This window comes from Abramis brama (assembly GCF_963993115.1).
Source record: "Abramis brama genome assembly, chromosome: 22".
NCBI classification, from domain to species: domain Eukaryota; kingdom Metazoa; phylum Chordata; class Actinopteri; order Cypriniformes; family Leuciscidae; genus Abramis; species Abramis brama.
The window spans coordinates 17,001,486-17,011,309 of record NC_139984.1 but is presented as its reverse complement, the minus strand read 5'-3'; the positions used below and the strand labels follow the sequence as shown (position 1 = coordinate 17,011,309).

Here is a 9,824-nt window from a genome sequence, read left to right as displayed (position 1 = left end):
TGTGTTTATGAATGAAATCTGGACGTACTACCAAAGATTCTTTAAAATGGAATAAAATGCCTGTACCCTTAAAGAAGCTTAACAGTCAACTTTATTCTTAAAAATAAAGGTTCTTTATTGGCATCTATGTTTCCATAAAGAACCTTTAACATCCATGGAATCTTTCCATTGTACAAAAAGTTATCAAAATATTTTTCACACTAAAGACAAAATGGTTGTTTTGAGAACTGATCTCAAGGTTCTTTGGTGAACCAAAAAAGAGTGTTGGATCCTGTATGCCTTGATAGCTAATCACATTATAGCCTTGATGTTACTGAATTGCTGTAAAGAGTTGTATGATAGAAAATCACTGTCTGCAGACTCTGTTTGTATTTTCTTTGATGTGACAGAACAGAACAAGGAGTGACCTTGTCAGATTCTCAAGGCTTGTCATCATTACTCTTCCATGCCTTATCCGATTTCTCCTAATAATCCTCTGACTGCTAGAGTTTCATAGGCTTTGCAAATATATCTACTCCCAGGACAAGTCAGAGTAGTTGGCTTGAACAACATGCTTAACACAACTACACACTATTACTTATAAACACTTGTAACTGAACTTGTAATACAGTAAAATCCAAGTCATCATGATGTGTAAAGATGTCATTGCCAAAAGTAGACTTGTGTCATGGTCCCAGTTAAAGTCACAAACTGAAACCTTGCTTTTGGATATCAGACAAATTTGCTTAGCACGTGTTCGAAAATGTCACGCCCCTTCATAACCGCAAGCTCTACTTAGATGTAAATATTAACGATGGCGTCAATTTCAAACCATTTCAAGCCTGACATTGTTAATGAACAAGAGGATCGTCCAGAACGGATTTCAAGCATGGACTTTGCAAGCATGGATTTCACAGGATGTTTCAGAGTGATTTTTTTTTTGTGTAATTTTCTTGATAGATATGATGTCATCCACCATTTAATCATATTTGTCGGAAAACTATGGTAATACAAACAGTAATCGATTGCAAAACCATGGCTAATTATAATTTTTTTTGAACAGCCTTACAAAAGCTAAAGTAAACACTACATCAATACTGTAATGTTAGTTAGAAGGCGAGAGGAGACAAAGCTTTGCCCTTCGTTTACATCATATCTATCATAGCAACTACATAAAACGTATAATTGGAACTGTTACAAATACAAAATAATAAGACATATAAGTTGTGATAAACAACAGATTGTCCCAACAAAATAGGAATGGCTAAGTCTTTCAGGAGAAGCTTTTGTGTGTATAGCCTGCATTGTCCTCTGGAAGCTGTTCTCCGTAAAAAGTGATGTCATAATGTTCAAGAATACAAAACATAACCAACACCACCTGATAACCTTTTCTTTTTGTTCAGTTACAACAGCCAAACAAAATGTAAAGTAAACAGTTTAAGGGTCAAGAGCCCAACTAAAGCAAACACTGATCACCATAATGGTGGCGTAAAAAATAGATTTTCTCCTTTGTTGATTCTGCTTGTTAACATCAGGTGTCTTCAATAATGCTCAATCATCACTCAGAGAATCACTTAATTAGCTCATTAACTTTAACACTCTTGAGTGTTAATTTAACATTCATATTTGAACACTTTAACACTCTTGAGTGTGGAGCCAAATAAACTCCCAGGAGAGTTAATTTAACATTGGAGTTTTTGCTGTGTGTAAAAGAAAATATCTCCCTTTGCATTGAACTTTGAGCGTCATAACTTTGCAAATGTTGTTTATGCTCAAACAGCAACATTACACACTAACTAAATTTAAATCATGATCAAGGACCCCTTTAAGGCAGATGTGGTCAATGTTGCCAAATTTGTGAACGAAATCAAACAAATAAACATATTATTTAAAAAAAAAAAAAAAAAAAAAAACTGTTCACAAATCTGTTTATCTGTTCACATTTAACAAATAGATAGACTGTCAGGGTTCTGTCACTTCGGTCTGTTTATTCTTGGTTTGGTGACAGAGCTCTGACACTCTTCTTGTCTTGTCATGGTGAGAGTGTGCGGTTCCAAGCTAGCTCGGGCCTGCGCTCCTCTGGCCACGTGAATTATTCTGTGCGCAGAGCATGGTGTTCGGATCCTGGCACTTCGGTCTAGTTTGGTTTAGGTTCTGTGTCGGGGTTCGGACTTTCATGCTCTGTGTGTTTGTCTTCTGTTGAGAGCGCATGGGATGAGCATTCGCTCATTCTCTGTGCACTCTGTCTTGTTGTTCACTCGGGCCGTATGCTCTTCTGTCCACTTCTGTCCGTTTACATCAGATGCATGCTTATTCGCCATGTGAGCACGCGGCTATGAATGTTCTCATTAGCTGTGTGTTTGTGTCTTCTTTTGTTTGAGCACATGTTCGCTGGCCATGTGCTCTTGTTTTTTGTTTGTTTGTTTGTGCTCTTGTTTGTTTGTTTAGTTTGAGCACATGACTTGTCATGTCTGTTTGGGTGTGCCATGTGTTCCATGTCTATTGTGTAACCCCACCCTTCTTGTTATCTGATTATTGGTTAATTTGTCCCACCTGTCCTTCATCATTACCTGCTTCATTTGCTCCCTATTTATTCTCCTTGTGTTTGCAGTCCTGCGCCAGTCTGTCATCAAAAGTTCCAGTCGCCTGTAGCTCTGCCTTGTCCTGTCCTGTCCTGTCCTGTCCTGTCCTGTCCTGTCCTGTCCTGTCCAGCCCATTCAAGCTGTCAGTCATTTTCCAATCAATCAACCAATCAGATTTGAGGGACAAGTTTACAGTTTATGTCAAGTTTAGTCTTAGAACCAGGGTGAGGTGCTTCAACATCAGTGTTATTCACCTATCATTTCCCTCTGATTTTAGGGAAAAGTTATGGTTAGGTTTAGGGGTAGCGTAACGATGAGGTTGAAACATAGGAGGAAGCGGGGACTCAGACTCAGACTCAGACTCAGACTCAGACTCAGACTCAGACTCAGACTCGGGAACAGAACAACCAACATCAAGAACTCACAAAGACTGAACAAGACACAGGGTTTAAATGCACGGGCAAACAAGCTTAACAAGATAACAAGGGGGCGTGGCTAATCAGAAACACCTGGGAAGACTAATAAACAAGAAAAACTACAAAGGACTACAAAACATGGCACAGGACAGGAAATGACAAAAGGCCACACAAGACAAGGGGAACACAAGGCAGGAATTATGACAGGTATGGATAGGGTAAGGGCTAAATTTTGGGACAGGAATGTTATTCCAGGATCAACAAAATATGTTGATCCAGGAACATGTCTTACTTGGCAAAATCACGGTGACCATACCTGCACATATAGGTAACCTCTGGGAGCTAAGTTAAAAAGCATGTATTCTCTGTGAGTGCCTTATGTCACCCCAAGCTCTCCAAGACACTTAAGCTGAGGTAAATGACAGCAGCAACTGTCAACCTCTCATTCCTGTCTCTCTGCCTAATACTCCTCCTTTTTTCTTCGCTCTATTCTTGGACATTCTAAATGACAGCAGCTGAATCTTCGAGAACAACTAGAAGTGTAGCAAGCTAAATAAGGAGAGAGCATACACCCTCGCTCTTGTCCTCTCCTCAAAACTATCCAGAGTGGTCACTGATTCTACAACTGCACAACTGAATGCTAATACAAGCCAGTCAATAATAGGCCTATATGATTATGTTTGATCAACATCCTTTGAACCAGAATTATTGTGTGTGTGTGTGTGCCTACTTAACTATATTTTGGGGACAAATTTGCACCCAGAAGTGACCAAACCCTGACAAAATCTCCAAAAACCTCCCTTTAGGGACATCCTCATTTGTAAATCTGGTATACAAATAAAGTAATTAAAGGTTTTTTAAAAATGTAGAAAGTTTTGTGTGATGGTTAGGTTTAGGGGTAGGGTTAGTGTAGGGGCATGAAATATACAGTGTACAGTATAAAAACCATTACGTCTATGGAATGTCCCCATTTAGCTTAAACGTGTGTGTGTGTGTGTGTGTGTGTGTGTGTTCATGCAGACAAAAGAAGTTCTAATGGAGTTTGGGAGGGGCATGTTCATCTACTCCTGTCAATCACAACTCAAAGGAATATAAACAATCCCTTACCTCATGCTGTAACAACTCTTTCTGCATCTTTCCACAACCACATGTTCAGAATATGCATGATCAACGCTTGCAATGACAACTGTATTTACAGAGCTATTTATTCCGTTAGGCTGTTCACATATAGAGGCATTATTTTTTTTATTTTACTTTATCTTAATTGTGTTTTATTTTAATAGTCTACCTTTGATGTTGAATGGACATTGTGCTTAAATAAAGTCAAGTATACTGGCATTTTAACCCTTTCATGCATGAATTATGCATTCAGATTTTTACTTTTTTTAGATTTTCAGATGTCCACTTGAGTGGACAGTATGCGTTTGTTTCTAACTGAAGATTAAACATAATACAGTAATAGCACCGTCATACTGTGTGTATTTAACAACCCAATTAATAAAACTATATAACATTTTATTTAAAAAAATATATAATACAGCTTCAAATATTGCAAACGCAATTGAGTTTGTCCCCGTTCGACCAGCAGACAGAAAAGAATTTCATACAAGTTGAATATCACGTGTCTTTGATATCAGAACATGAGGACATGATTCCATCAGTTATCAGTGGAACTGATAATTCAGTGGAAACCCAACTCAGACTATGATAATACGTTTTACCATTATTAGCTGATAATTCTGATTATGCTCAAAATTAAAGAAAACCTCAGACTGTGGAAAAACTAGCGATCAGGTGTTTTCAAATCTAATCTGAAATGAGCAGTGTTGGTAAATGTATTTATGTTTTAGGCATAGTAAAATGTCATATGATAATGTTTTATAGTTTTTTTTTCCCCCATCTTGTTCTGCAGCTGAAAATCATGAATCTGCATTCTCATTTATAAGCTATGCACAAGCTGGATGTTTAAAAGTTAAATAAATAAATAAATAAAAAATCACGTGGATGGAAGGATTTAAAATTAGTTCTTAGTGAGAGACCAGAGTCATTTTTGTATTAGCATTTTCTCCGATAACAAAATAAATAAAAAAATAAAATAAATAAATAAAAAATCCACAACTGGTTCCCATCTATGGTTCCCATACAGGCAATCATTTTATTTTAATTTGTAATTTTTTTATGCCAGGTAAAACAGCACACGTGTGGTGATATAAATGTATTTTTTAATTATAAAAAAAGGGGAATTTGCAGTATTTTACTGTTTACGCAAAAGCAGTAGTGCTACTGTAAATGAAGAAGACAGATTATATATATATATACTTTGCTTACGCCTCACAAAATTTAAATTGTTGATCGCGTGCAAAAAGCCCGGCGCAACAACCTGGCAGAATGAGGTTACTGGATAACGGACGTCCCTGGTGAGAGTGGATCGCTATTGCTAGACGCCAGCTGTGAGTTCTTCTGAGGTACTTTTTACTGAACAAATTTCTTTTATAAATTACTTTTACAAAGTAATCCATTACCAATATCAGTTATATAGCTAAATGTATGAGGAAAGTAAATAATAAACAGGGCTCTCAAGTTTTGAAGACAGGCAAGAGTGACATCCCCCAACAACAGCCTCCCTCTCAGGGCGAATGAGAGGATGCTTAATTGCTTAAACTTTCGGGAGACGTTGTGGCAGAATCACTAGAACAATTCCAGGATATGCTTTTTTTTCATTGGTTGTTGCGTTAAATCTTACCCAGATACAATAGTGCTATTTTCTGATTGGCTATTGTGTAGCCCCTTTTGATTGGCTGATAAGTGGCAGGCTCGACTAAGAATTCCAGGGGAGACGCGCTTGATTCCTGCCTGTTCCATAGTGAGAGCGGGCTAACAGGAGAATCTGAAGGAACCCAATGAATAAAGAATATGCTGATGTACATGGACTCAAGTCACTTTTTTGGGAATTTATTAAATTCAATAGCATTCATGTAAAATATAAATAATAAAAGTGTAAAATAAATTACAGTAAAATGACTGTTTTATACTGTAAAAATAAGTAGCAGTAAGGGCATCATACTGTAAAATGAAATTGCGGTAAGGGTATCTTACTGTAAAATTAAATTGCAGTAGCCTAAGGGTATCATACTGTAAAATTAAATCGTGGTAAGGGTATCATACTGTAAAATTAAATCACTATAAGGGCATCTTACTGTAAAATAAAATTGCAGTAAGGGAATCATACTGTAAAATTAAATTGCAGTAAGGGCTTCATACCGTAAAACACATTTACAGGTAAGCTACTGTAAAGGGGAACTTACAGTGACTTACTGGCAATAGTGCTGCCAGTAAGTTACCACAAAAATACAATAAAATGTCTAACAGTGTACAAAAACATTAATTAATTTGAATGAATTTTTTTTTTAATCGGTTTTAATACATGATTCAAGGACTCAATTATAAAGATGTCACTTGTTTCATTCCTAGATGAATCAGCGTTTTTTAACAAATCTTTTGAATGAATGATTCAATGACAAGTACATTTTTTAACAGTCACTTGTCTCCACCTACTGGTGTAACAATGTAATGATACAATCTTTATTTGAAGCATCAAGTTGCTTTCAAAAGGTGATTTGCTCTTATTTTGTTCACTTCTGTTTGAGATGGGGGAACTGGTTGTCTCTCCCGGTTGCAAGGCTGTAGTTTGGATTTTAACATTGGGGGGTTAAAGTGTGAACTGTTTAAATTACCGTTTTACTACATTCTCAATAGAATTAAAATGGGTTGTACATTTTATCAACGGCTCGCGCAAATCTTATCACACTTTTGGAGCGCGCTGGTGAACGCGCCATCGCGCTCCACTCATGCTTAAAAAGGCTCCGATTGCGCGATGTATACAATTAATTAATAGCCTGATTTTATGTTTCGGTCAGAGCACAACACCTGTCACTCCGTCACCCCGCGTTACTCCCCATGTCCAGCCCTGGGTATATGATATCAGCCAGAGAGCGACTTGGAAATAATAAGTGTTTTTGTTTGGTTGGCAATGGCAATGCAGTCTGTATTTTTCTCTTCGCAAGACACTTATTACTTTTGAGTAGGCCTAATGAATTCATCAAACTTGCACCACTGCAAGGAGAAAAAAACGTGTAAGAAAGTGCAGGCTAATTAGTTATTGACTGTCATGAGCATTGATGCTCAGCTTGCTTAGCGCTCACGGAAATAGAGGTTGAATAAAGATGTGGTTATATTTGGTGTTTCAAAAAATAAAATAAAAAAAATCTTAAGGTGTGTGTGTGTAAACGGTACACCCATTGCAAACGATACACAAATGCATTCGAAAATGCATCAGTGGTTTATGCAACAGTTGTGGGCTATTGATATGTCTGAAGCTATTTTGCCCTTACAAACACCCACAGTCCATTACAATGAATAACATTAAAACATTAAAATACTTAGACCTAGGCCTATTTATTTTATTTTACTAGGTCAGAAAGGAATTATCCATGATTATTACAATCCATTCTAATTGGCTCCTCATGGGTTAAAAAATGAGTTTGAACGTTTAACTTACAGTGCAGTCAAGGCAAACTCTTTCTACAGGTTATTTTTACGAGAGATATGTCTCTTTGAATGAATTTAAGCTCCACCTTTATTTAAGTCACTCACCTGCCCATATATGTTCTGTAAAATCACATGTAGACGCAACAAACGCGATCTTCACCCACAGAGTTGTCAAAATCCCGAAGCTGCCATAAATACTCTCGTCCTCGTCCCGATGCGTTTCACACGTGCTTTACTTATCATGTTATGGGCTGCAGACTGCGCGTGTCCGACTCCAAACCAGGATGCGCGCAACATCACTTTAGACACCCTCCAGCTGTTGGACCATGGACGCTGCCTCTTCAGATCCATCCTGCCTTCAGATACAGCTGTGAAGGTACTGGTGTGCGTCTTTGTGGTGATGACCATTTTCTCACTTGGTATCAATGGGTGCACTCTGTTTAGTCTCGGCAGTTCAGAAGACTTATCCTGGGAGCCACGCTTTGCCTTGCTGAAAAACCTCATAGTGAGTGATGTTCTACTCATTGTCACTCAAGGTCCAACAGTGATATACTGCCTGTTGCAGAAGACCACGCTGTCGTACGGAGTTTGGTGTGTCACTCAGTTCTTTCTTAACACCGTTTGTGTTTTCTGCACTATGCTTACTATCACCTGCATGGCTCTGGAGCGCTACCTGTACGTGTGCCTGGCCATCCACTACATCAGTATACTAACCACCAAGCGCCTTTACCTCATAGTCGGGCTCACGTGGCTTATTTCAGTGTGTTTATCGGCAATCATCACAGCTTTGCTCAGTTTAGGGCACAATAACTCATTGCTGGGCAAACCCATTACAGGACTCCTTTGTGAGCCGGACACATTGGAGTCCCACCTGGGCTTTCCACGGGCTGTTGCGGTGTTTCGCAAAGTGGTTGGGCTAATGATGACGCTGCTTTGCATCTTTTCCTATTCGTTCTCATACCTGCGCATGTATCAGGAGGCGCGAAACGCCGTTCAGCCTTTCCAGCAGGTCAATGTGAGGGCGCGCAAAACCGTAATGTTTTACTGCTCGATGCTGCTGCTTCAGCTGCTCCCCATCTTTCTGAAGATAGCCTCGGATGCTCTGTGGGAACTCGAAGGCAACATGGCCATGATCCAGTCGCTGGATCATCCTGGAGACTGGACGTCAGCTGGGACCCTCCACATCATGCTGCTGGTGATGCTTCAGGTGCCTCCTTGCATTAATCCACTCGTTTACGGTCTGCGCAACAGGGAGGTGAGGGAAGTTCTGCCCAGGCTGCTGTGGTGGAGGAGGGAGAACCGCTGAGTGAGCCCGGGATTAAAGCTATGCAGGTCGTTTCATCTTTTCCTGCGAGATGCTTCACGGGAAAACGTAGGCCTACACATTCTACGAAGTGGCTAATTCGTACGAATTCATACGACCTCACTCGTACGAATTAGTAGATTTTTGCAAAATCGTACATATTTTACGAATTGCCCAATTCGTATGAATTCATACGAATGACCTACCCCTGACCCCGCCCTTAAACCTACCCATCACGTGGGTTTAGACAAATCGTACAAATTCGCACGAGTGAGGTCGTACGAATTAGCCATCTTTTTATCATTCGTACGAATTCGTACGAATTGGTCGTGAGATAGTGTTGAGTCTACATTCAGTGGCAGGCAACATTCTGAAGGAAGATGGATATGTCATGTGTATGTATTGTTGTGAATGTTTATTGTGAGATTGTAATAACGCACAATGCAAAACTTTAATGCAAAATGCTATGAATGCAAAACAGTAAATTTGACTCAGATTATAAAAAACTTATAAAAATGTGTTAGATAATCAGCATTAACGAATGAAAATTCTGTAAAATTGAGGCTTATTGTAAAGTAGGCCTTTCACATTTTAATTTAAATACTGTATATCATTGATTGCTTACTATTATGAGAAAGGAATTAAGCTTCACAAAGTCTGTGAATTTTACAGATGGTTTTACAATGTTTAAATTACAAATCTACAACAGCTTTGAGCAGATGGTATATAACCATGACAAGGTACAACATATGCTTAAAGGTAAATATAATCATGATCACACTCTTAAAATAGGATCTGTGTTAACACCCCTAATGATTACTTGCAGAAGAATGCATATACTGTAACTAATTAGGTATAGCATAAATGAGGAAAGGTGATAGTTCCAATATAACAGTTATCAGGTATAATGGCAGCTGTGGCAGAGACTAATACTTCATAAATGAATGCAATATATTATATACAATATATTACATTTTATTTATTTATATGAATGTA

General features: G+C 38.4%; 1 protein-coding gene across 1 annotated transcript; it reads left to right on the top strand.

Moving 5' to 3' along the window:
* Window positions 1-7,766: 7,766 nt before the first annotated feature.
* LOC311073168 (olfactory receptor 2AG2) lies at window positions 7,767-8,831 on the top strand (the record flags this gene model as incomplete). Its single annotated transcript, XM_084098650.1, has 1 exon — window positions 7,767-8,831. One exon carries the CDS (start codon window positions 7,767-7,769, stop codon window positions 8,829-8,831), a length of 1,065 nt encoding a protein of 354 aa, XP_083954776.1.
* Window positions 8,832-9,824: the final 993 nt, after the last annotated feature.